Below are 26,589 nucleotides of genomic sequence, written 5' to 3' on the forward strand. Positions count from 1 at the left end.
AGGAAGTGTATGGTAGAGCTGAAAATTGAACACACATCTAAGTCCTAATCTAGTCCCATAGTCACAAAATAATCTGTTACAACTGTATTCATGGTGATTCTAAGTAATAGAACTTGGAACATGATTTGGTATCTGCTATTTTCTGTTAGTGTTATCTGGGTTAGTTTAAAGTATCCATATAGTTCAATTTTTGTTTGTGGATTCTTGAGTCTCTTCTGTTCATTATGAGCTTTTATCTTTAGCTCTCATGATGTTGGATTGCTGCTTTTGGCTTTGCAGTCCAAGAAAGCTTTTCTAAAAAGGAAGAAAATGCATTTTTGTAGTTGAGTATGTGGGTCCATGTTGAACTTTTGTTTCTTTCAGACGCTTTTTGTCTTTTAATGCCACAACTAAATAGTAATTCCTTCTCCATTGATTTCATTCTATGAATTGTCATATAAACAGTTTCTCAGAATTGTAGTAATGCACCCCCCCAGTTGGTTGATGCAAGTCTGCCCCTTGATGCAGTGTTATTTCAAGTAGACCTCAGTTGATTATGAAACACAGCAATGCAGATTTAAAGTCACATTCTGTTGTTCACCTTGTCTGTTCATTTATACTTGTGCAAAGTGAGTGTAAAAGACTACCACTCAGAGTTCGTAGGGTTTTGCACCAGGATAAAGGACTATAGAAGGGGCATGATGAATCCAGTCCCTTGTTATCAGAACTCATGTCCCTGGGAAGTGTGATTTCCCTGTTCAATAAATAGCTGTTTCAATCAAGTTAAAAGCCTGGCTAGGTAAAGGAGTTCAAGTAGGATTCTCATCTTTCATTGGGACCAAATTCCAGTGATTATATCCAATTTATCTGAAGAAGTACTTCCACCACCCCTTGCCAGTCAGCTCTTATTACATGTATTTTTACATGTAGTTAGTACTTAAAACAAAATATATATTTACCAATATAGTCTTTTCCACAGTGAGCATGTTCAGAAGACAAAATGGAACCGGAGTACTACTTTCATTTTTTTTTAAATATCTGGCATAAAAATACTAGTAAGTATTGCAGTCCAACCCACCAATACTGTAGGTCAGTCTACATTAGAAGAATTTTCACCAATGTCGCTACTGATGCATACCTCTACCATGGCTGTGCAGCACTGCCGCAAACCAGGGCTTGCATTGCAGTGGTTCAACATGTCTACATCCGAGATTTGCACTGGTGCAATGTAGACAGATCCTATTATTTACATAGCATTATATCTTTTTTTTTTTCTACACCTGTATACCAAACCTACTGTTACGTGAAAAAAGTTTTTAAAAGCCCATTGCCAAATATATATATTTGTTAAAATTTTAGTGAGCATAATGAAAGAATATTCAATACAATTAATGTTGTTGTTTTTTTAAATAGCAGAGTCCTATGATCTTCAGTCTAGTGGGTGGGACAATTATACAACTAACTGCTTTGTAAACCCTCATGATTCAGGTCATAAGCCAACCTCTAATTAGTGGTGGTCAGAATGAAACTTTTCTTGTGGATGCTTTATTCAGCAATTGCTTACTTCTTGCACCTGTCTCTGAAGCAGCTAGTACTGGCTGCTGTGGGAGACCGAATACAAGACTAGATGGACTTCTGGTCATTTATGTCAATTCCTATGTTCATTAACAAGAGCTATGAAAGGCAACCTATTTAGAGACAAACTGTCTTGTCTGTCTTGATCTTGGTGTTAGAGTTCTTCTGTTCCTGCTGGTTTTTTTCATTGGTTAAATTAATCATGTTAGTGACATTTTCATTGAGCTCAATTGCCATGTAAAACAGATGAATAACCTTCTAGTGGGAAATAAGCGGCAAGAGGTTTTTTAAAAAAAAAAATAATAAAATATATATATATATATATATATATATATATATATTAGTTGTATACAGAGTGCCACATTTATTATAAACCAAGTTACTTTGAGAGAAACAGCCTTGAAATGATATCCTGCAGGAAGTTTGATGTAAGCTAGTGAGTGTATCAGATCAGTTTGGGCTGTTCCCTAGATCCCTGCAAATCTGCGGATACCTGCTTTATATCTGCTGACCATGTTTGTGGATCAGACGTGGATACAAATTTGTGATCTGTGCATGGCTCTTCTGCCCCCTGTGCCTTGATAGGATGTATCTGTAGGGATTTGGGCCTTCATCGTGCACATACTGGTGCCAAGTTGTACCTGTATGATGGGCCTGCTGCTCCCGAGTACAGCTACGCCTGGTTCCACGTCCTTCAGGTGATGGTGTTACTGCTTTGCTGTAAGGGTGCACAAGTCAGCACAAGACCAACTTGCCTGAACACTGGTGTGGGTTTAGGCTGACCAGATGTTCCGATTTTATGGAGACAATCCTGAAATTTGAGGCTTTTTCTTATATAGAAGCCTATTACCTCCCACCCCATCCTGATTTTTCACACTTGCTGTCTGGTCACCCTAACCTAAGGCAACTTTGACCGAACTTTGTCCTGTAGGCCTGCCACTTTGTGGGCCCAGGGCCTGTGGTGAATGGGGGTGCGTGTTTGGAGCCTGTGTTCCAACTAGGAGCTGGCTCCGCAGCGGCTAGTGGGGAGATGGGTGCGGTACCCCGCTGGCCCCTGCAGCCGGGCTCCGAGGCCCGGCCGCGGGGCTGTGGGTTTAGTTTCCCGACGCTGAACTTGGCTCAGGGCGAAAAAACCCGGCACGGCTGACAAGGCCAGAAACCACTGTCCGCCCGGCTGGGGGCAGAGCGCAGCAGCGCCCCGCCGCCCCCCGGAGCTGCCGCCGCCGCCTGCTCCCCGCAGGGCTGCCCCGGGAAGGACGGAGGGAGGGAGGCTGCCACGCCGGGCGGGCGGGAAGTGAGCTCAGCGCACAGGAAATCCCGCCCGCCTGGCCTGTGTTGTGCTGCCGAGGGGCAGAGAAAGGAGCCTAGCGACCGAGCGGGGCTGGCGCCGGAGACCACGGGCAAAGCCATGTCTGACCAGGTAGGGGCCCCCCGCGGCCGGCTGGCCGGGCTCAGCGGACCGCGGCGGAGGGCGCGAGGCTCCGGAGCCAGGCCGGCGGCCTCCCCGCCGCTTCTCCGTAGCCCGCAATGGAGACTGGAGGAGGAGGAGGAGGAGGGGGGCAAGAGGCGCCGGGGTAGGGGGGCCCTGCAGGCCCTTGAGCGGCGGGGGTTGGCCCCGTCTAGTGCCCGGGCGCAGCCCCCCCTACCCCGCGCCTCCTCAGCGGGGCTCCGCCTCGCACCCCCCGGGAGAAGGGCCCGGACAGCGGCCCCCCCACACTCCGCGATGCCCCCACACTCCACTGCTCCCTCTCCAGCTGGGGCTGGGGGGTCCCCTCCCGTGACTGCTTGGCCCGGCCTGCCTAGGCCCCAGGTCATACAATGGAAGCCTTTCTTGGCCTGCTTTAAGGGGGGTCGTTCGCTGGTGCCCCCGGCTCTGGCCTGCCCCATGACCCCCCTGCTCGGGGCCGGAGGAGGGAGAGGCAGCCCCAGGGTTTGCAACCTGGCTCGGATCTGACAGCAGGAGACGAGGCTGATAGCTGCAGCCAGGGTTTAAGCTTCTTTCCTGTTTAGGCCTATCCTCATGTTGGGGTGTTGTTTTGATTGTGTTTAGTGCCCCTAATTCAGATCACATCCTGGCTACGTTATTTCATTCCCAAGATTTGTTCAGGAAATATTAATGACGTTCATTAAATTGTAGTGTGTGTGGATTGTGAGTGTATATATTCTGTCTTTAGATGACACTCTCAACTAGTGTTGGCATGAAAAATGTGAATTTTTCATAGAAGTTTTTTGAAACCTAACGAGCAATGTGTGGTGTGTGATGTGGTTTTTTTTTTTTTTTTAATTTGGAAATGCTCTAGAATGCTTCTGTAGTGTTGAGAAATCAAGCACTGTTGGTATATGAGAATCAGTAAGTAAAACTGGTTAGAAGGGAAAGTGAAAATTGGGCCATGACATATCTCCAGTATGGACCCCATTACATCTATTAATGTAGGTAAGGTTTAAGAAATCCCTAGTGTGGACAGGAAAAGTCACTATTTACACTGGTGGACTTTAACCCTGAGTTCAAGCAGAAGTAGACTTAACTAGTGCAAATAATGGCATTGCCTGTTGCTGCTAAGGGTTTACACTAGTGAAGCTCTGCAGGTGTCTGGCAACCGATGGCTGTCATCAGAATAAGTCCCCCAACAAGTAGACAAGGCTTAAATAAAATGCAGAAAGTAAACTAGCAGTATAAATGGAGGAGGGGGAGAGGAAACTTTGGACCAGATCCTGCAGACCTTTGCTCACATAATTGCTCTTATTGATGTAAGTAGTGCTCTTTGTCATAAATTGAACTACTTGCCTGGGTAAGGACTATTCAAGTTGTTAATAGTTTGCAGTATAATGCCCTTTTTCTAAGAACTCTTTCCATTTGACTCCAATGTGATGCTAGTAATAGAGATAAGGGGAAGTTGTTCAATGAGGTGACCGTGTTCCATAATAACTAATCAGATTCCAACTAAATCTGTTCAGAATAGCAGTCCTGGGATAAGAGGGAATGCCCTCTCATGGATCAGTAACTTGTTGTAAGACAGGAAACAAAGGATAGGAATAAATGGTCTGTTTTCAGAATGGAGAGAGGTAAATAACGTGGTTGTCCAAGGATCTGTACTGATACCAGTGCTGTTCAACATATTCATAAATGACCTGGAAAAAGGGGTTAGCACTGCAGTGACAAAGTTTTATGCAGATGACATAAAATTACTCATGATAGTTCAATCCAAAGCAGACTGTGTAGAGTTACAAAGGGATCTCATGAAACTGGGTGATTGGGCAAGAAAATGGCACACAAAATTCAGTGTTGATAAATGCAAAGTAATGCACATTGGAAAATATCCCAACAATACTATAAAATGATGGGATCTAAATTAGCTGTTAGCACTCAAGAAAGAGATCTTGAAGTCATTGTGGCTAGTTCTCTGACAACACCGGTTGAATGTGTAGCAGAAGTCAAAAAAGCTAACAGAATGTTAGGAACCATTAGGAAAGCATAGATAATAAACAGTAAATGTCATAATCCCACAACATAAATCACTGGTACACCTACACTGTGAATGCCGCATGCAGTTCTGGTCATCCCATCTCAAAAAAGATATATTAGAATTGGAAAACATACCGAGAAAGGCAACAAAAATGATTGGGAATGTGGAACAGCTTCCATATCAGGAGAGATTAAAAAGTCAGGGACTGTTCAGCTTGGAAAAGAGATGACTAAGGGGGAGTATGATGGAGGTCTATAAAATCATGAATAGTTCAGGAAAAAATGAATATGGAAGTATTATTTACCCCGTCCCATAACACAAAAACCAGGGGTCACCCCATGAAATTAACAGGCAGCAGGTTTAAAACAAACAACACACAATGCACAGTCAACCTGGGGAACTTGTGGCCAGGGGATGTGGCAAAGGCCAAAAGTATAATTGGGTTCAAAAATGAATTAGGTAAGTTCATGGAGGATAGGTCCATGAATGGGTATTAGCCAAGATGGTCAGGATTATTCATAGATTCTAGGACTGGAAGTGACCTCGAGCGGTCATCTAGTCCAGTCCCCTGCCCTCATAGCAGGACCAAATACTGTCTAGGATGCAACCCCACGGTGTGGGTGTCCCTCACCCTCTGACTGCCAGATGCTGGGACTGGACAATGGGATGCACTTCTCAATGATTGCCCTGTTTTGTTCATCTCCTCTGAAGCAGGGGTTCTTAAAGTGGGGGTTGGGACCCCTCAGGGCGGTCGCAAGGTTATTACATGGGGGGTCGCGAGCTCTCAGACCTCCACCCCAAACCCCGCTTGCCTCCAGTATTTATAATGGTATTAAATATATAAAAAAGTGTTTTTAATGTATAAGGTGGGTCACACTCGGAGGCTTGCTGTGTGAAAGGGGTCACTAGTATAAAAGTCTGAGAACGTCTGTAGCATCTGGCATTGGCCACTGTCGAAAGCTAGGATACTGTGCTAGGTGGACCATTGCTCTGACCCAATATGGCCATTCTTATGTTGAATTAAGCCACATATCTCTTACAAAAAGCAGCCTTCAATAAGTAATCCTTTGTTATGCCTCAAATCTGCAAAGATTTATGCATATGCTTAGCGTTATGCACTTTGAGTAATCTCATTGACTTGAGTGGGAGCTCTTGCGACCCATAAAGTGTAGCATGCATGTAAGCTCTTGAAGATAAGGGCCTTATAGTGAAACAAACATGTAAACACACGCTTAACTTTTACTTCCACAGTTAGTTCCATTGAAGTCAATGACTAGTTGACTAGAGTTAAACATTCATAAATGATAGTGGGAATGGGATCTAAGGTGATACTAGTGCTCATCTTTCTACGCAAATAAATTTTCTTGGAGTTAGCCATGTTGCATGGAAAAACTACAGATTCTTTTTCTCCTATCTTGTGCTGGAAATAGTTGTTTCAGAGGACATTGTCCTCCAGGGATATAATCATTTGTTGTTGATGGCAATTACAGCTGTTTTAATATAAACAGTGAACATAAGAACAGCCATACTGGGTCAGACCAAAGGTCCATCTAGCCCAGTATCCTGTCTTCCGACAATGGGCAATGCCAGGTGCCCCAGAGGGAATGAACAGAAAAGGTAATCAGTTGATCCATCCCCTGTCGCCCATTCCCAAAGTGGGATATAATCAGTTTAGTTTTCATTAGGATGAGATAAAAAAAATCTTAGTGATAATAAAGAGAAAAAGGAGGGGGGATACAAAAAGCTCATGGGTCCTAGGTAACAATCCCAGAATATGGGGAACAGACAAAGTCACAGTAGGGGTAAGTGTCTAGATTGGTTTAATAAAGGGGGAAATTGTAGAATCTAATAAAGCAAATTTAACTTCTAATTAAATATAGAAGAATGAATCAGCATAATATTGGCTTCATGTAGCATTTCTTTTAGCTAAAATATTGCAAACTGTTAGGAGAATAGGCAGAATACATAAATTAGCACCACTTGTTTGCTAAATGTCAGCACTAATGGTTTGTGTACGAATCATCTTATAATCATGATTCTAAAATCTTATTGCGTATTATGTTCTTGAAAATTGAAGCTCAAAATCTATAAAAAATTAGGTAACTAATTTATTGTTATAAGCAAATTACAATGCAGCATTTGGAGTGTTTTGTTTTGTGGTTCCGTTAGTTGCAGTAATAAATACTTGGCCCTTTCAGCACCTTTCATCCAAGGACTTCAAAGTGTTTTACAAGCACTAATTAATTAAATCTCATGACATAAGTGTGAGATAGGTATTGGAGAACATGTTTTATGCTGCTTTCTGTAAAACAGTGGCTGTAGGAACTTTTTATGGCCCTAATGAAAAGTCAGACTCTGATTCAGAAGCAGTTTTATTTAAAATTTTTCTTTTTAACCGCTAAGTAAAAAAAAACTTTATTTTCCTAGTATGATAGTAAATACCAGTCTTTTAACTGCATGTTAAGTGGTAGGGACTTGCACATGATCTGTTTGTGAAATGTTTAATTTAAAAATGAGTGATTGTAACTTAGTTGCCATCAAGTCTACCTAACTCTGTGCATTTGTTCTTTAACTTCTTCTGGTGGCTTTCCCATCCACACACATTTTTTTTCCCTTAAACCTGCAATAGGGGGATCTCTTTCAGTTTTGCCTGCCCTTGTTTGGAGCCAGATTACTGGGATTTTACTTTTTAAACTTCAGTTGTTGGCAATGCCATTCTTGACTCTAACCCATTTCAGTCCCTCTCCCCCTTCCCCTCCCCTCCCCCTCCCAAAAAAACAAATTCCAGCTCTGCTTTTGCTCCAGTTTGGTGTATAGTGGGGTTACCTAAGGCCTTAATCTTCATCTTTGAGACATACTGATATTTTGATCCCAGTAATTCCCTTTTTATCTTCCTACTATCCCCCTTTCTCATTGCATTTGGCTTGCACTGCCTGAGTTTCGTGGAATTGAGGACAGGAATCAAGCCCCCTATGGGTCATTGCTTTCCACTCATATCCAACCAAGGAGGGCTGTCATAGTAGTGATGCTCTGCTTTAGACTCAAGAGCATGAACTCTGTGATACCCCACACAAGCTCAGAAACTCTGGTCAGGACAGCTAGATGGGTAGAACAATGACAAGAGTTAGTCGGAATCCTCTGCATGGTAGTGAAGTCTTCTCTTATGAGGACAGCAGGCTGGCTTGCAAATTGGTTCTCTTGCATAGTGAACAGAGATGGTGACTACATACACTTAGAATTTAAATACCCCTTGTAGTGATGGATTTCGCATGTGTTAGCAAAGCAAATGACTAATCAGCATGAAGTTATGTTATACTTCAGTGGGTGTGCAGAAATTAGTCTCTCTCCTCTTTTGGAGAATTATTCTATCCAGTGCGCAAATGCTAAAAATGTTCTTTTTGCAAACCCTTTCTATAGTCACAGGAGAGCAATCGGCCATTAGATGAAAGAGGTCCATGATCTAGGTCTCCAGAAAATGTCTGTTTTTTGGTCCTTTTCTAGCCAAGAATGTGATCCAAACTATCCTCTCACTTCTACAAGTGGTCTCTTGAGATTTGGGTTGAGGCATGTTCATATGGCAGGACAGTGGAGGGGGAGTGGCAGGGAGGGTGTAAGTCTTTATTGTGAAGAAGAAATTCTGGCATTGGGGAGCTATAACAGCTTTGATGATCTTGCCTATCTTGCTGGGCAACGGGCTGCTGAAGAAAGGTGATTGAAACATGGCCTGTAGTTTGGTGAGATCCTCCTCTCTGAAGACTTTTTTTAAAGATTTCTCTATCCAGCATCTGCTTGAATTTATGCAGTAATTAGAGGTTAGGTGTAACCTTGTTCAATGCCATAATACACCAAAATGTACAAAACTGTAAGTCTAACCCAAAATATGCAATGACAGGTAGGATGGGGCTAGATGTAACCAAATCTTTGACTTGTGTCTAATCTATCAGTAATTAATATGAAAGCTCTTCTGTTTAATGCTCTCAGTTCATGTATTATTCAGCGTATTTCACTCCTGTAGAAGACCTTATTGCTCAAGAGTTCATACATCAAACTTGCCTATAAAATGTATCCTGATCTAGTTAAGGTATCCTGATCTAGTTAAGGTAGACATTACAATTCTTAACCATAACATATTTATACAGTAGTTTTAAAATTATAAAAGTTACTTAGATACTTAGTCCCACACACTGTTTTATAAAATGGTTTATATCTAAGGCAACGTTTTAGTCACAGGTATTTTTAGTAAAAGTCACGGACCAGTCATGGGCAGTAAACAAATTCACGCCTGTGACCTGTCCATGACTTTTACTAAAATACCAGTGAATAAAACTTGGGGGGAGAGGGACTTCCCGGGGGCCCTGCTGGTGCTGGGGGAGGGCGACCCGGCTGCTTGGAGGGCGGGCGTGGGCGGCAGTATGCAGCCCAGGACCCCTGCTGGTGCTGGGGGGCAGGGGGAGGTTGGTGGGGAGGTTGGTGGGACCGGGAGGCTCTCTACCTGGCTCCGTGCCTCCCCCCGCAGGCAGCAGCAGAGTTTGGATGTGGGAGGGTGCAGGGGGTCGGGGCATGGGATGGGGTGAGGCGGGCTCTGCGTGGTGCTTACCTGAGTGGCTCCCCAGAAGCGGCGACAGCAGCAGAATTTGGGTGTGGGAGGGGGTAGGGGCACCAGATAGGGTGGTGCTTACCCGGGGATCTCCCCAGAAGCAGCGACATCCCCTTCACTCAGCTGCTAGGCAGAGGTGTGGCCAGGCAGCTCTGCGGGCTGCCTCCACCTGCAGGCACCGCCCCCGCAGCTTCCATTGGCCGTAGTTTCCAGCCAATGAGCGCTGCAAAGCCAGTGCTCTGGGCGAAGGCAGCCTGCAGAGCTGCCTGGCCATGCTTCTGCCTAGCAGCTGAGTGAGGGGGATGTCACTGCTTCTGGGGAGAGCACCAGGTAAGCGCCACCCCGTCTGGTGCCCCTACCCCCTCCCACACCCAAACTCTGCTGCTGGGGTGGGAGGGTGTGGGGGCCCAAGAGACTGCCCCAGCAGCAGCCTGGCACAGGGGCTGCCTGAGCTGCCCCTGAGCCAGGCGACCGGCCGCTGCAGAAGTCGCGGAAAGTCACGGAATCCGTGACCTCTGTGACAAACTCGCAGCCTTACTTATAACAAACATACCATGACACAAGCTATTAATTGGGGATGCTGTTTACACATGGGAGTGAGGGGTCTGCTCATTCTTTGAAAGTGGTAGTGACTTGTGGTGCATCTTTACACACTGATGCGATTACACACAACAAAATCTGTTTACTTCTGCCGCTATTCTACCATATAGGACAGGGTAAGACCTAGTACTGCTTTCTCCATATTTCTATTTTTGAGCTTATTTCAATGGAGTTAAACTGGTGTAAAATTGCTTTCTTTGTTTTTATATCTATCTTCTAATTCATCCCTTCTCTCATCTGTTCCTCTTTCAAAGATGCTGTTAGTCACTGGTATAGTGCTGAATCACTGATGTAGTGCTGATTCATTGTAGTAAGGGAGAAGTTGTACTGTCCAATGAAAGTTAAGTGGGATTTATCAATATCCCTGTGGAATGTTTTTATTTCAGGAAGCAAAACCTTCAGCTGAGGACTTGGGAGATAAGAAAGAGGGAGAATACATTAAACTCAAAGTCATTGGGCAGGTGAGTTCTTTTACATAATCAGTTACTGGTGGATATTTCCTAGTTGTCCATATATATAGCTTGCAGATGGATCCTTTCTCTTAATTACACACATGAACAGTTGAATTCTGGTACCCTAACAATTCTTTGGTCTGGAGTTTCCCCCCCCAAATTACCCTCCTATTTACCAGTTGCCAATGGTGGTTCTCAGTACAGCTCTAGGTGTCTCAAAATATTAATTGTTATCCTTTCAACTCCTTTGTGAGTGAATGGATTAGTAGTATCCCTGTGTTACAGATGAGGGATTGATGAACAGAGAGACTAAGTGACTTGCTTGCGGTCATACCGGAAGTCTGTAACAGCTGGTTTTAGATAGCCTGAGTCCCTATCCAGCATTAAGCAAAATACCATCTTTCCTCCTAGACAGGAATGGGATGAAGGTGCCATTGGTTGTTTACTTAACAATTTGTGGAGGGGAGCCCAATTCAGACTGTAGCCATCAACTTCTCTTCGGAGATAAAGGCTATAATTTTCAGTAGTGCAGGGAATGAACTTCAAGGCCTTCCTTCATGAGCTGAAGTAATTCTGTGTAGAACCACAGAGTACTGCGGGAGCTACTGGTTCACTTGCACTCTTAACATTAGGAATGTTAATACTTTATTAGCCTGGCAATTTGGTGCTGGTTGGAATCTGAGGACCAAATTCAATCTAGGCATAAGATGGTGCAATTCCAATTAGATATTGTAATCACTTAGATAAGGGCTGAATGTGGCCCAGTGACACATAAGCTATTTCAAACACTTGCATTTTTAATCATTTTGTCACCTCTTGCAGTAATGTATCTTTTTGTAGGACAAGGGACAAGTCCTTTACAGCTTCACTTTAACTTACTATTGTATTGCTGAGACAGCATGTCTACAATGATAGACACTCTCTAATGAGCAGGATTTTATTATGTATTTTGAAGTGTGAGCTTAACTTGCCTCTTCTGGAACATGAGACCAGAGATTTGCTGTGTATGATGATATTTTTATTAGGCAGATAAGAGGATAAAGATGGAGAGACAGACTATTAATAATTTTTAAATTCAAAATGTCTTTAGCAAACCACAAACCATATCATACCATCTATTTTTAAGCAGAACTCCCCGTGGAAGTGAATGGTGAGTTCTGCTTAATGTGTTGTAATATGAATCTCTAGTAGGATAACTTATCAAACATTACTGTAAGCACATCAATGGTCCAGCTGTCCGGTAAAGCTGGTGTTGGATACACTTTGTAATAATAAAGTGTAAAAATTAAAACCTGCTTCAAACAAAACAAATAGTTATTACAAAGAGGGGTAACTTCTTCCTGTTCTGTTCTTAGGACAGCAGTGAAATTCACTTCAAGGTGAAAATGACAACACATCTCAAGAAACTCAAAGAATCATACTGTCAAAGACAGGTTTGTGAAACAATGGCACTATCCTATTGCAAAAGCACTTTAACCTCTTCTTCCTCCCTTTCTCAAGTAAAGGGATCTGCTTGGACAGGTGAACTCATGTCAAATCTCTGTTCACCAGAGGGATAGGCCCAACAACCACAGAACAAGTACAGTGGACCTCCTAATTGAGTTTGACAGTCATTAGCATTTATGCTGGATTGCATGGTGTGGACCTTGTCCTGTTATAATGTGTTCAAATTATTGGTTGAAATTACAAGGTAGCTGTTAAAAGCAAATGCTCCCTTTTTTTAATATGCTCATGCACGTACTTATGGGTACTGTAAAAGACGCTTTACCTCTTACAGCTCAAAGTGAAATGCACAATTAATACACAAAACCACCGTGTTGTGTTTGTTAAAGCAGGCCCACACACATACCTAACCCAAATTCACAAAACCAGGAAAAGAAAAGTTACGGTGTCTAACTGTTCATACCCTCTTTTTCCCCTCAGATACGTACCTAACCACTAGCACAACCACCATACACCACAGACAAAGCATCACCATTTTCTCATCCCCATTAGAGATGCCAGCCTTCCAGCACCCCTTTTCCCAGACATGAGTGATTCCCCTGCCCCTCCAACTTGTGCAGAAAGGATAGTGGGGGAAGGAGTCTGGTCAGTTTGTGGTGATGCTGGGTGTGGGAGTGTTGAGAAAGGGGGTGCCGGAATACATATCATTGACAGAAACATTACCCAATTTCTGAGAACAAAAATCGTATTACTGTCGATTTGCAAGTCAGAAAGAACCCAGCTTGACTTTCAGATATTAGGTAGAGTTTGCAGGGTGGAGCGGAGTCAAAAAAACAAACTCTTTTCTTGTAAACTGAACAGACTTCATGTGGTGGTGGTTGACGACAAATACACAACTACAGTCTGCTTTCAGAATAAAATTGTACTTCAAGTTAAAATTCGCTTAACTAGTTTAGTGCACTAGGTGCGGAATAAAATACACACAGCTTAGATGCCTGCACATCAGGGGCTAGTACCTAATCTTCAGTTTTCAAATTCTTTGCTTATATTGAAAATGTAATATTATTTGTGTATCAATTTTTAAAAGCTTACATGGGCTTTACTAAACATTTCTGTGGCTTGTTTTAGGGAGTTCCAATGAATTCGCTCAGGTTCCTCTTCGAGGGTCAGAGAATTACTGATAATCATACCCCCAAAGAGGTGAGTTTCTTTCCTTAATAGAAGGCAAGTGGCAGCTTAAACAATGCACCCTGGGACAACTAAAAAAATAGTCAGACTGTGCTTTGCATGTTAGGGATTTCACTGTGCAGTCAAAACCTCCGTTATCTGCTTGAAAACGTTTTTTTTATACAAGTATATGTACTCATCTTTACCAGAGAGAGGTGGGAAAACACAAGTAGCTTGTTTTCTGTTTACCATCCATATCATGATTATACTTAACTGTTGCATAAATTTCTTCCTGGTATTGCAGAAGTTATAAAGACTGACCTTTTGGACTCAGGATGTGAATTATGCAGTGTTGATGTAATCATCTTTTGGTCTTAAACTTTCAGCTGTCTAGAATAACCTGTGTAAGGGGAGAATTGAAAACTTTAGATATCAGTTGTAGTTTCTGAGATGAAAGTCCTTTGTTATAACCAAGTAAGCTACATGGTCTATAATTTGCATAGTCATTATGCCATTGGGACACAATTGCATGACAATCATGCAACAGCTGCACAAGAATAAAGTTAGAGAAGTTTTTTTTTAAATAGCCAATGATTTTTTGAGATCTGGAAAAGGATTTGGACTCCTCACAGAATATTGCCAGTTCTGAACTAGATGTGCTGCAAAGATGAAACAAGTGACTTGGGGGGTGGGAGAGCGGACTAAATAAAGTTGTTAGTGTTGACTAATAAGGCAGTGACAGAGGAGTATTTTTCCACCGCTTTGTCCTTTTGAGGAAATATGGCTGGGGAGAGGAAGAAAACCTTTAGCTCCCTTGCTTGTCCAGGAGCTGCTGTGCATTCAAAACATCTGATTTATAACAATTTTGTGTGTTTTTGTTTTTGTTTTTTTTCCCTGTTCTCACAGCTGGGGATGGAGGAGGAAGATGTGATTGAAGTTTATCAGGAACAGACAGGGGGTCACTCGACAGTTTAGATCCTTTCGTTTGTTTTTTCTTTCCCCTTAATCCTTTTTTATTTTTAAATAATAGTTCTTTTGTAATGTGGCGTTCAACACTGAACTGAAACTGGCACCCCATCTCTGGGAACTTATTTTCAAACATTTGGTATCTTGAATTCTCGTGCTCATTATACACTATAATTTCTGTTTTCATTGTGCTGAACTCTTGTGATCCAGCTGCAGCCCTGCTCCTTTTCCCCCTCCCCTTTAAAATTACATGTACACACATGCATTTGTATGTTCACTAGGATCGTGCATTTCAGGCACGAAGGTTGTAAGATCTGCCAGGTGGGCAAGTGTTCCTAATGACTTCCAAATCAGCCCTGAAGTTTTGATGTGTGACTGTTTCACTCCTGGACTATAACTTTCAGTGGGAGATGAAGTTTTTCAGAGAACTAAACAATGGAGAAATTGTGTGTCCATAATTGAGAGCTGTTTTCCTTAAATTGTGCTCGGGGCCCAGGAAAGAAGATTGTCCAGTTGCAAATGAAAAAGATAGAACTGGTGTCATCTGTACTTTCCTCCAGAGATGGCTACACAGAAGACATAAAATTGAAAACCCTGTTGATTCTTAAATTTTGGCAGAAGAGCCCAGAAAAGTTCTTTCATATAGCAATTAATACACAGATATTCATGCAAGAATGTACACAGCAGACACTTGTAGTATTCTGACATTCTTGTTTGTACCTTTTGGCCTGGGACATGGGTTTTGAATGGACGTTGTCTGTACCAGCTTCATTAAAATAAACAAGAAAAACAATTTTATAAACATTAACAATTTGTATTTTCTTTTCAAATATTTGGAGATGAAAAAGCAAGAGATGTGCTTATTTAGTAAATATTGATCAGAGCCAGCAAATATTATACTCTTAAAATATACTCTGTAAACTAGAATTCTATTGTTCCCTGCTTACTCCAAGTGTTGAATACTCATTGATTTTTATTTTTTTAATAGTAATGTGCATTCCTTTCTCTTGAAACTATCAGCTGTTTCTGGTACCTGTTGAATGATGATATGTACTTGGAGCTTCAGTTTGGATTCTAAAACGAGAGGTTAGATTGAAACCTGTAACTTGGAAGGGAGAGTTGGAAGGAAATAGTTTTTTTTTTTTTTTTTAACCCTCCTGCCCCTCACCCCCCCCCCCCCCCAAAAAAAAGTTAACCTTTTCCCTCTAGATCAGGGGTGGGCAAACTTTTTGGGCAGAGGGCCACAGCTAGGTGGGGAAATTGTATGCAGGGCAAGGGGTGGGGGGCTGGAGGTAGTGCGGAGTGTGAGAGGGGGTGCGGTGTGCTGTAAGGGACTCAGGGCAAGGGATTGGGGCAGAGGAGGGGTGCAGGCTATATGAGGGGGCTTAGGGAAGAGGGTTGGGGTGCAGGAGGGGGCTCGGCAAGGGTGCAGGAGGGGTGTGGACTGCAGGAGAGGGCTCAGGGCAGGGTTGGGGTGCAAGGTGCAGGCAGGGGGCTTAGGGCAGGGAGTTGGGGGGCAGGGTGCAGGCAGGGTTCGGGCTCCGGCCTGGCACTGCTTACCTAAAGCGGCTCTGGGGTGGCGCCAGGGCAGGCTCCCTGCACGCCTGCCCTGTCCCCGGCCCCGCGCTGCTCCAGGAAACGCTGCGGCCCCTGTGGGGGAGGTGGGCTCTGCGTGCGCTGCCCTTTTCACACCTCCAGGTACCTCCCCCGAAGCTCCCATTGGCCACAACCAAAGGGAGCTGTGGGGGGCGGTGTCTGGAGGCAAGGGCAATGTACAGAGCTCTTCCCCCTCCTCCCCCCCCCCCCGGGACTGCAGGGACGTGGTGCCAGCCGCTTCTGAGAGCGGTGCGGGGCCCACGGCACCATGGGGGGCAATCCCATGGGCTGGATCCAAAACCCTGAGGGGCCAGATCTGGCCCGTGGGCCAAAGTTTGCCCACCTCTGCTCTAGATCACTGCATCACATATGGTCCAGGTCAGTAGTACCCCAAACTAATTACCATCTGATGGTTGAATGATGTCCTATCTAAAATGAGTTGTGGGCTCATTGCAATTCCTAACCAGGTATCCGCATCTCAAGAGGTACCACCATTGTGGGTACCTGCCTGGGCCATCTCAACAGTGCATCACACAGTTATGAATGGGTCATACTCAATGTCACACTCAAATGGGTCTTACAGCTCAGGTAGGAGGTGGATTGGGAGGATGGTGTAGAAAAATACATTGCTCTGCCTCTGCTTCACGTGACGTGCAAATAAACAGGACTTGCGTTTGCAGGTTTTTACATCAAGCACTTCTCATGAAAACTCAATTTACATTGCCATTTTGCTAAAATATGTTTTATGCTTTCACAGATAGGTTTTGAGGGTTTTTTATGGAGCTCACTGTACAGTTATAAATGCATTTCCTTTCATGCTTGTGGTTTGTGTCCCTTTTCCGATCTGGTAGTACACTTCTTTTGTACTCCTAGCTGCACTAAACAATTCTTTTAAAATTATTAAAATTTTGATTTAAAAGAGTCAGAGAATATGGAATTTTTTAAGTGTTATGTCTAACCAAATGATTCCTAGAAGAAAAATGCCCTTCAAAAGAACAAATCACTATTATAACACATGGTGGAGCAAAATACTGTTTCCTTGAGGTGTTCCCTATATGCTTTCCAAAATACCAAAGATTGCTATATCTTAAGTACTCACATGCCTCTGTAACAGCAGTATCTGAGCACCTCTCCATCTTTCTAATAAATACATGCTCACAACATCAGTGCGGTAGGAAAATTACCACTATTCCGGCTTTACAGAGGAGGAACTGAGGCAGAGAAAGACTGTAGCACAGCTGGGAATTGTACCCAGATCTCTTGACTTCCAGGCTAGCATACCAACTGCTGGACCTTTTTCCTCCCAATCTACGTTTTATATGCTGATTTACCTTAACTTCTCAGGTGAGGAGGGACTGCATAGAACCCTCTTTTGAGACTACTAGAGAGTTTTAGCTAGGTGGAGAGCTTGCTGCACAGGGCCTTCTCTCACCCCAGTGAAGATGAAATGGTGAGGTCTTTTCTATACTAGACTTTTTTTTGCTCTTCTTTCAGCTGCATACATATGATGCTGTTGGGCAGCCATGTTTTATCTGGACTTGCTGTGAGCAGTTAAATAACCTATAGTTAACACTCCTCTACCATTGTGACCATCAGTGGAGCTGCACTGTTGGGAAGATTTAGGGGAGTGTACACTATAGTCTCTCTCACCCCCCTCCCCAAGACTAATCTTGGAAACTCAACCCAGGCTTCATGTAGGAAGATACTAAACACTGTTCCGGTGTCTCTTCAATCTATGATTCTTAGTATCTAGCAAAGTTACAAATCAAAGGTCCCAGGCTCATCTGTGCTAAACAATCTGTTACACCTTGGATTTAGCTGTGACACTGAGTACGTTTCACAGAGCTCTCGGTAAGCTCAAACGTTCGTCCCTCTCACCAACAGAAGTTGATCCAAAAAAGATAATCCCCCATCTTGTCTCTCCCACGTAATCACATGCAGATACCTGTTTTGTGGTTTTGACATGTTTTTCCATGGTCCCTTGCTCCCTGGAAGGAGTTAAGGGGTGTGTGGAAGGAGCATTTCTGGCTGAAAATGGAGTTCTGTAGGAACAGAATTCATAAGTTCTTATGCAAGCTGCATCCAGGTCTCTTTTACCCAGAGAGGTGGACTGGGCTTTGCTTGCATGTTGCTAGTAAGGGGGGGAATCAAAGTGAAAAGAAATCATCTAAATTCTGCCCTTCCACTCAAAATCTCTCTTGATATTGTATACCATGCACAAAATGTAATACATTGTTTTTAAAAGCCTATAACACACTGCATCTATGTAAAATAAGGATATTATTCATTAAGATCTTCTAACATTCAGATATGATGAAAAAGCTTGCAGGTGGATACTATTTCATTATAAGAATGCAGAAAGGGAAAATTATTTTTGAATATGGAATATTTTTAAAAATCTGTGCTGCGTATGTCCAGCGAGTGCAAACTCTGAATTGCTGGTGCACAGCCAGACATGCTTATTAAGGATCAGCCACAGGCAATATATACAGAGGGCTAAAAGAGCGACATACATTAAGACACCACTCAGTACCTTTTTTTTTTTTTTTTTTTTTTTTTTTACAGGAAAGCTCAAGTACTGTAAATCAATTTATTTTGCTTCTAGCACGAGTAGTTAATGCACATTTAATTCAAATGAAGTCCAGCTCCAATTCAGCAAGAGCATAAAAATATTTGACAACAGAGTTTTAAATCTATTGAAAATGTGTAGTATGGTTTGCACATATAAATTTAACTTTGTTACATGCTATAAAAGAAAACAATGCAGAAGAAAACATGATTAACCTGATTTTGGGAAACAAGAATTGTTCTCTTGGTGGTAGCAGTCTTTATTTGACATCTTTGTTGGCTTCTTGGGATTCTATGATGCTAATAGGCATAAAATCTAGGTGTTTCTGGATCTGATGAGCATAGGTAAGTCAGTTGGCTGGAGGATCCTTCTGCCAGTCAGAGAGGCCCTCATACCCTCCACAAGATTGTGGAAAGCTACTGCCCTGCTTCTACAGAATGGTCCTGAGAATCTGGGAGGGGGGCACAGGGTAGGAGAAGTCTGCTCTTATAAGGTCCACAAGAGACTGTAAGGCTAACTCAAGCTGGTAATTAGGTTGTCTATTCGTTAACTATAGCATCTTGAATGCTTGATTTCCCACCTATTGGATGAGCATATAAAGTATACTTATCTACTGGGGGAGTGGATTTAGAAGAGAAAATGTCTCCCCAAGAAGGAATAGGGAAGTCTTAGGCCATGTTTTGTACTTCCCATTGGGTCAGACAAGTTCAAGGGAACTCTTAATTGGATTCAATGAATTGGAAGCGTCCACTGCAATAACCCCGATCCGTTTGGTATCCTCGCATTTATTTGTTTTCATTTGCTGTCTCCAGGCCTAGCATTTGGAGCAACTGAAAATAAGAATAAACCCATGGCCGTGAAATTTGCTGTGTATGTTCCAGTCCACTGGCTTCCACTAGCAACTCCTGCTGGAATCGCAGGTGCTGCTCCAGAGCTTCTCTTTGCCTGCAAACAAACAGTGCTAATTAAAATAGTTAGAAATGAAAGGAAGGCAGCTAGTATTCCTCAATTCACTAGGAGGGGGCTAGGTCAATATCTTTTTGGTAATAATTATAAACTCAGCAATTTAAATTCATTGCTGGTGTAACTTTTTACTTCAGCCATACTATAATTTCAGCTGTATTGGGAAACCGGGCATTATGCACCACTTTGTAGTATAGATGGATATTACTTGTGTCCCTGAACTATTCAAAAACCTGGGATCCATGGAAAGCTTTAGCACACAGTTTGGGGACGTAATGAAAACATGGTTGAGTTTTGTCTACACCACAAAGAATCATTTTGTAATTTGGAGTTCTAGAGTATAGAGGACCAAACGTTAGAATTTGAGGTTCGTTACTGGAATTCCAGTAGTGTGAACCAGTGAAGATATTTTCACTGAAATAGTTCCAGCCCTAGTAGTGTTTTTGTTTAGGTTGGCCCCAAGTGACTGATGTTAACTACTGATGTGTTACTATTCAGCAGGAATAATTTCCTTTTGTGAATAAGACTTTACCTGGCTAGAAGTTGTGCTTGTGTCTTTGCTTCCTCCAAAGCTAATCTAGCTGCCTCTTCCGCTTTCTTCCTCCTTTCCTCGGCCTCACGCCTTGCCTGTTCCTCCTCCTCCAGTTTCCTTCTCTCATACTCCAGGCGTTCTTCTTCTGCCATCTCTGCTAGCCGTTGTCGTTCCACCTCTAGCCACATTTCCCTTTCTTTCTGTCTGCGTTTTTCTGCCTCTAGGGGGTGGATGACCAGATAATTAGTAGCTGCCAAGATTGCCTATTTAGGAAATGGTTGTTTAACTGTATTGAAAACACAAAATGATATTGCTGTTGCAATATTGTCAACCCCAAGTGTTTAAAAACCCCAGCCTCCTAAAATTGAGTTTTGCTTTTTTTTTTTAATTTAACTTCTCATTCAGCACATTTTCAAGTATTTGTTTTCAGCTATTAGTGCTAAACTATTACTTACTTTTTTAAGGCAAACTGAGATTCTGATGTAGTTATATGGCTCCAGGGAGCGTGGGTGGGTGGGAGGCATTGGTGGCGGTGACAGGGCTGAAATAGCCCCAGCCCGTAGCTTCCCAGGTGGCGGGGGGACTTGAGTCCCGAGCCCCGCCCTGTTCCAGGCTGCAACCCAGAGCCCTGCATCGCACCTCGAGAGGGGATGAAGCCCCGTGCCCTAAGAGCATCTGAAGCCATGAGCAGGACTGAAGCCTCGAACGCCCAGCCCTGACCCAATATATAGAACCCTCCCCAAAATATTTTAAAAAATGGTTTTCTAATATTAACAGTGTGATTAAAACAGCAACTAATCACAGCGTTTTAAATCTCATGATTAATTTTTTTTAATTGCTTGACAGCTCTATTTTTTCATTCTCTGCTCTTGCCTGAGGGCCAGGGCATCAAACCCAACCTGTGTATTTCTACAGGGCCTTTCTTCCAAGCATCTCACAGTGCTTTACAAATGTTAATTGAGATATTAAGGCAAAAAATAGGGGTAATGAGGCACACTGAGGTTAAGTGACTTGCATAAGATTATGGGTGCAAATCACTGGCAAAGCTGGGAATAGAACCCAGAAACTAACCATTCCTTCTCACAGTAGCGCTAATATCAAGCAAATGGACTGGAGTGCATCACGGTTGATTATGTTTAATTAAACAAGATGAGATGTTTCCCGAAAACTTTACTATAAGCTGAATTTCACTGTAACCGGAGAGGGCCAATATGGCAAAGCTCCCCTTTTCAGCTGTGGCTGGGGGGGTCTGTCTTCCACCTACCCTCCTGCCAGAGGGGGCACTAGCAGCTACACAAGTGCCTCTCAAAAGCCATGTTTTCACTTCCAGCAGCTGCAGCCAAAGCAGAAGGTAAGGATTCCTTTGCCTCTCACCCACCCACACAGTAGTGGCAGCTTCTTTTCAGTCAGAACAGGGATGGTAAGAGTGTCCTTGGAATGAAATATTCCTAGAGGATTTAGAACAAGGGACTCCACCGCTGGTGGCATGAAATTCACTCCAACTGCGCTGATGCAATTTGGGATTTTCACTCCACTATAAGCAGGTTCTCCTGTATTATGATCAAAGGGGACTGCTTGAGAAACCTCTCTGCTGCCTCATTGGATACTAGGCCACCTGTGGTGAATTTCTCTGGATCCCTTATTACTAGAGCCATGGAGGAATTTAATAAAGAAGCTCCTATCTAGGTTCTTACATAGATGGCCCCTATCATTGTAGTATCTGGGTGCCTTATAGACATTCATTAATTCACTCTTTCAACACTCCATGAAGAAGGAGTATTATCATCATCATCACCATTGTACAGATGATGAGGAACTAAGAGACTTGCCATAGGTGTCTCAGGAATTCCAGGGCAGAGCCAGGAGCTCCTGAGTCTGAGTCCTGTGCCTTCACCAGAAAACCACCCTTCTGGGTGAATTATCTGCAGATACAGTAAGTTTTAGTCCTTCTTTAGAGCACCTGCCCGTTCTTGTTCCTCCTGCTGTCTCTTCTTCTGCAGCTCCAGAAGTTTTCTGCGATATTCCTCCTGCTGCTGTCGGATACGTTCCTGTGCTGCTTTCTCATGTTGTAGCTTCCTCGCTGCCTCTTCCTCCTGGCGTTGGTGCTGTTCTTCTAGCTTCTGTTTCCGTAAACTGAAACATAAATTATTAATTGATGGAGCACCGAGGGCCTGCTGAGCACTCTTTACAGATCATAAGAAGAGCAGGTTCTTGGCCCAAAGATCTACAAATGAATACAATGTAGAAGAAGGGATGGTTAAAACAGGACAAAGTGGCTGATTAGTGGTGTGTCATTTTGGTTCCACAAATTTTAGATTTTTTAAAAATACATAGTTTCTACTGTCTCATTTAATCTTCCTTTGAGGAGTGGACGAGGGTTTTTAAGCCTCCTAGAAGAAGTCTGTTTTAAAGAGGGAGATGAGGGAGACAGGACCAAGGAGTGGGGGGTTCCAAGTGCCTGGGCCACATGGAATGGAAGAAGGCATGGAGACCAGAGTGGGAGGAGGACACCAAGGGAGGGCTAGCATGGAAAAAGTAAAGGGAGCAAGAGGTGGTGAGCAAATGGAAATGAACAAAGAGGAGACAAGCCAAGTTGTGCAGGGTCTTGGAGGTGGGGACAAGGGCTTTAAATGTGATGTGGAAGGCAGTGCAGGGATTTGAAGAAGGTTTGAACATGGTCAGAGTGGTGGGCAAGGTAGGCAGTTGTTGCAACAGGATTTGGGTGAACGTGAGAAGACTGAGAAGAAAGTCCAGGAGGCAGTAGAAGAAGAAAAAAATGCAACAGTCAAGGTGACAGGTGATCAGGACTTGAGCAAGGGCTTTTGAAGTAGGAGTGGACATGGAGATAAATGGTTAGGGGCCAAAGAAAACTATGAGAAACCAATAGCAATTCCCCTTAGGGAAGAGAGCAGTGGTCTAGTTAGTCTGGTACTGTATCATGTTTCTCACAATGGTCAGTTCTACAGTCTTGAGGAAGGGGTAGGACCCATACTAATACACCTAGCTGTGCAGAAATGTATTATTGGGACTGGGGGAAGGTAGCAGAAGGGGCTTTCTTCTTGAACTCAACTGATAATCAGCTTATGTTCTGATGTATAAAGATTGATAGCTCTGTAGTTTTCACCTTGCTTCCTATAACTGTAGATGTTACTTTAATTCAAGCATCTAATCAATGTAAACTTATTTGCCTCCAAAATATCCTACTGCAGTGAGTTCCACTGGTTAATCATATAGTGAATTAAAAAGGTTCTCTTTTTTCTGCTTTAATGTAATTGTGTTCTCTTGTTCTTGTATTACAATTTTTGGGAACAGGTGAACTGGGGGAACAAATTGCAGGGCCTTGCGTACAGTTATTTCTCACTGTGCCTCCTCCCCATTGCCTATGGAGACCCTATTTTTTCCTCTAACATCCTTGTCGTGCCCCATGCTGCAGTTGAGGGTCAGAGAAAGTTGGCTTTGGAGCACAGTAGCAATGCAGAGCAGGACCCATTTACATGTCTGACAACCAACCATGTTTAAGTATGGTTTAAAAGTGACTGTGACCAAACTAGATTGTAAAATTCAGTGTGGGACCAAGCACTGTTTAGAATTAGAATAGCTCAGGCCCAAGTTGAGACCTTGGCTGGACCATGTCTTTTAAACCAGATTTTAACACAGCTGTGCCTCTTCCACACTGGCCAGCTCGACCAGGTTAGAACACTGTACAACCACAAACAAGTTAAAACTATGCAAAGCAATCTAAGGCATTCAGATTTGATAGCATTTTTACCCTATTAGCACTCGTTTTGCACTGGTGAGAATGACTATGTGGCGGGGCAAGGCAGTGGCAAATCAGACATGCTGTTTCTTTGGCTAACAACTGAGATTTCCAGTTTAGGCTCACCTATGTTATCAGAGCTTACTCCTGTCTGTCAGTAGGCCCTTTCAATGTGGGAGAGAGAGACAGCTGCAGGCCATGCTGTAGCTGACTGCTGTAGGTTGCCTGCCTTTCCCTTCTAACTGGTATTGTGCCTCTTGAATTTCCCCTTCATTCCTGAGGTCTAGGGGACACAGTTTGTATGATATTTACTAAACATATGAAATAGCTGTAAAACACCCAGCTAAAGCATCTTCCCTCTCCATTAACTGCAATAACCTAGAGTCTTCCCAATCCTCCCCCACCTATAGCTTCTGAAGTGCAGTCAGGGGAAGGAATTATTTCCCTTCTATCAACTGTTTAAAAGAAGGGAGTAACTTCAGGCTTCCTCTGGCCCTTCCAAAATGCCACCATATCAGTCTCTACCACCATCTATATTATTTAAGTATGTGTCTACATAGGAATAAAAGACATGGGGGCATGGCTGTTGGTGGCCTGTGTCAGCTGACTCAGGCTGGTGGGGCTTGGACTGTGGGACTGAAAAATCGCTGTGTAGACCTTTTGGCTGGAGCCTGAGCTCTGGGACCCTCCTCCCACTCAAGGTACCAGCCTGGGCCTGACTGTCTACTCAGTAATTTTTCAGCCCCAGACCATGAGCCCTTCAACCTGAGCTAGTTGACCCGAGCCAGCTGCAGGTTTTTTATCCCTGTGTAGATGGTGGCCTTGTCCTCATGGGAAAACCTATGGAGAAGTGCTGGGAGGTGTTCCACTAGCAATAAGTGATACAGCAAGCAGGCAGAATTGAATGAAATGGGGCTGGGGGCTCTGGAGTGGAGATGAGGGGATTGGGGTGCAGGGGGGGCTCAGTCTGGGAGGTGGGGCTGAGGAATGTGGGAGGGGGCTGTGAGTTGAGGAAGGGAGTTGGGGTGTGGGAGGGGGTACAGGCTCTGGGCTGGGGGATTTTAGGGTGCAGAAGGGGGCTCTGGGCTGGGGGGAGTGGGGCTGAGGCATTTGGAGTGCGGGAGGGGGCTGTAGGTTGAGGCAGAGGGTTGGGGTGCAGGAGGGGGTACAGGCTCTGGGCTAGGGATGAGGGGTTTGGGGTACAGGAGGGGACTTGAGGGTTGGGGGGACTCAGGGCTGGGGTAGGGAGTTGGAGCGCAGGCTTACTTTGGGTGGCTCCCGGTCAGCAGTGCAGCGGGGCTAAGGCAGGCTCCCTGCCTGTCCTGGCTCCACACTGTGCCCCAGAATCAGCTAGCAGATCCGTCTCCTAGGCAGGGAGGGCCAGGAGGCTCCACATGCTGCTCTCAGTGCGATTAATTGCAATTAATTTCTTTAATCACGTGATTAATCGTGAATAATTTTTTTAATTGTTTGACAACCCTACTTTTTATTTATATACTTATATATATATATATATAAAATAAGGTTCCAGAATATATCTGTGCTGCCTTGTTCTACTGTTTGGAAATGCAGTCAGGGAGTATTGGTATAAGAGGACACCCAACCCTGAGATGTCTTACTGAGTTCCTGGTGTGAGCAGTGGGATATTTGGAGAGGTGTATTTCCCGATGTATGGGTAGATGGAGTTTGGGGGTTTAAGTACTTGATGTGTTCCTTAAATGGCAAAGAACAATCATGCTTTTTATGTTGCCATTCAACCCAAATATTTCCTTTCCCATCCGGAACCTTATCCCCACTAACCGCATCTCCTCTGTCCTTCTCTTCTGCTCCCGTTCCAGTTCTTCTTTCATTTTTTCCATACGCTCCTGCTGCTCTTGCTGTTTCCATTTCTGTTCCTCCTGTTCCCTTCTTTTCCTCTCTACCTCTAGCCGTCTTCTCTCTGCCTTCTCTGCTCGCATTCTGTCCCGTGATAATTTCTCCTCCTGCTGATTTCCAGGGAGAGCCTGAATGGATATAAGGAAAAGACACCTACTAAATAAAGTTTGCACTCTGCTAATTGCTGATTGGTTCATTTGTTCTATTGTTAACGATGGGATTCACAGCCCCTGAAATGGATGCACTTTATATGAGATTTACATATCCTAGGGTACATTTGCCTTACCTGGGATGCTCATTGTTAATGTGATTGACTTTATCTGCACCGTTTACTCTGTACAATAAATATACCTCTCATTCCATGGATGACTCCTAGCAGGTGCCTTGCATGATGACATCTGATAACTATCACAAGGCTCCCCCATAGTTTACGTTCCCCTGATTTTTCGCTATTGTAAACCCAATTCTATGAAGCCCGGCTCAAGTTCAGATTTCTGATACCACCTCCTCTCTATTTCTTTGGAAACGCTTTGCCTGTCCAAAAATCTGTTGGGGAGGAGGAGGAAAAAGGGCTGGGTTTACTTCAAAACCCTGAAGCCAGTTGTCTTGCATTGTCGGGAAATTGATATGAATGATGTGTCTCATATTTGCAAGGCAAAATACTGGTTATAATGAAAACAAGTCTAAAAATACTACAACAGAAATGGAAGGATATGAAAGGTCTCAGCATTGAAGTCTGAAGATACAGAGTTTCTAAACTGGGACCCAGGCTCTGAATAAATTGAACACTCATCAGTAACACAGGATTGTAAGATTTGCAATGCCAGATTGGACCACTGGCGTATCAAGGCCACTATCCAATTTCTGGCAGTAGCTACTGCTTTAGGGAGACTCCACTGTCTCCATAAGGCACCAGTGCAGCACTGTACATGGGTTAGGGAAAGGGAATCTTTTCTGACCCTATGATATCTTCAACATGGGTGTAAACCGGGGTGGGCAAACTTTTTGGCCCGAGGGCCACATCAGGGAATAGAAATTGTATGGTGAGCTATGA

The 26,589-nt window shown here is 43.6% G+C and overlaps 2 protein-coding genes across 2 annotated transcripts in view; one reads left to right on the forward strand and one right to left on the reverse strand.

Annotated features, from left to right (window-relative positions):
- The first annotated feature begins 2,796 nt into the window (after window positions 1–2,796).
- Window positions 2,797–16,760, forward strand: SUMO1 (small ubiquitin like modifier 1). Its single transcript, XM_054044158.1, has 5 exons — window positions 2,797–2,974; window positions 10,602–10,676; window positions 12,023–12,100; window positions 13,239–13,310; window positions 14,184–16,760. The coding sequence occupies exons 1-5, from the start codon at window positions 2,963–2,965 to the stop codon at window positions 14,250–14,252; spliced, it is 306 nt and encodes a 101-aa protein (XP_053900133.1). The 5' UTR covers window positions 2,797–2,962; the 3' UTR covers window positions 14,253–16,760.
- Window positions 16,761–18,433: 1,673 nt separating this feature from the next.
- KIAA2012 (KIAA2012 ortholog) overlaps window positions 18,434–26,589 on the reverse strand; it is an 86,985-nt gene continuing 78,829 nt past the window's right edge. Inside the window, exons 21-24 of the mRNA XM_054043309.1 lie at window positions 25,461–25,663; window positions 21,864–22,036; window positions 19,904–20,123; window positions 18,434–19,353 (exon numbers count right to left, since the gene is read on the reverse strand). Coding sequence (XP_053899284.1) covers window positions 19,194–19,353; window positions 19,904–20,123; window positions 21,864–22,036; window positions 25,461–25,663 — 756 coding nt within the window. The 3' untranslated portion in view covers window positions 18,434–19,193. The remainder of the gene's footprint in view (window positions 19,354–19,903; window positions 20,124–21,863; window positions 22,037–25,460; window positions 25,664–26,589) is intronic.

This window comes from Malaclemys terrapin, chromosome 11 (assembly GCF_027887155.1).
Source record: "Malaclemys terrapin pileata isolate rMalTer1 chromosome 11, rMalTer1.hap1, whole genome shotgun sequence".
Classification (NCBI taxonomy): domain Eukaryota; kingdom Metazoa; phylum Chordata; order Testudines; family Emydidae; genus Malaclemys; species Malaclemys terrapin.

Excerpts from the sequence above, each read along its gene's own strand:
- SUMO1 (XM_054044158.1), top strand. Across the intron at positions 10,677-12,022 it reads AACTCAAAGTCATTGGGCAG|GACAGCAGTGAAATTCACTT; the intron begins GTGAGTTCTTTT and ends TTCTGTTCTTAG. Across the intron at positions 13,311-14,183 it reads ATAATCATACCCCCAAAGAG|CTGGGGATGGAGGAGGAAGA; the intron begins GTGAGTTTCTTT and ends CTGTTCTCACAG.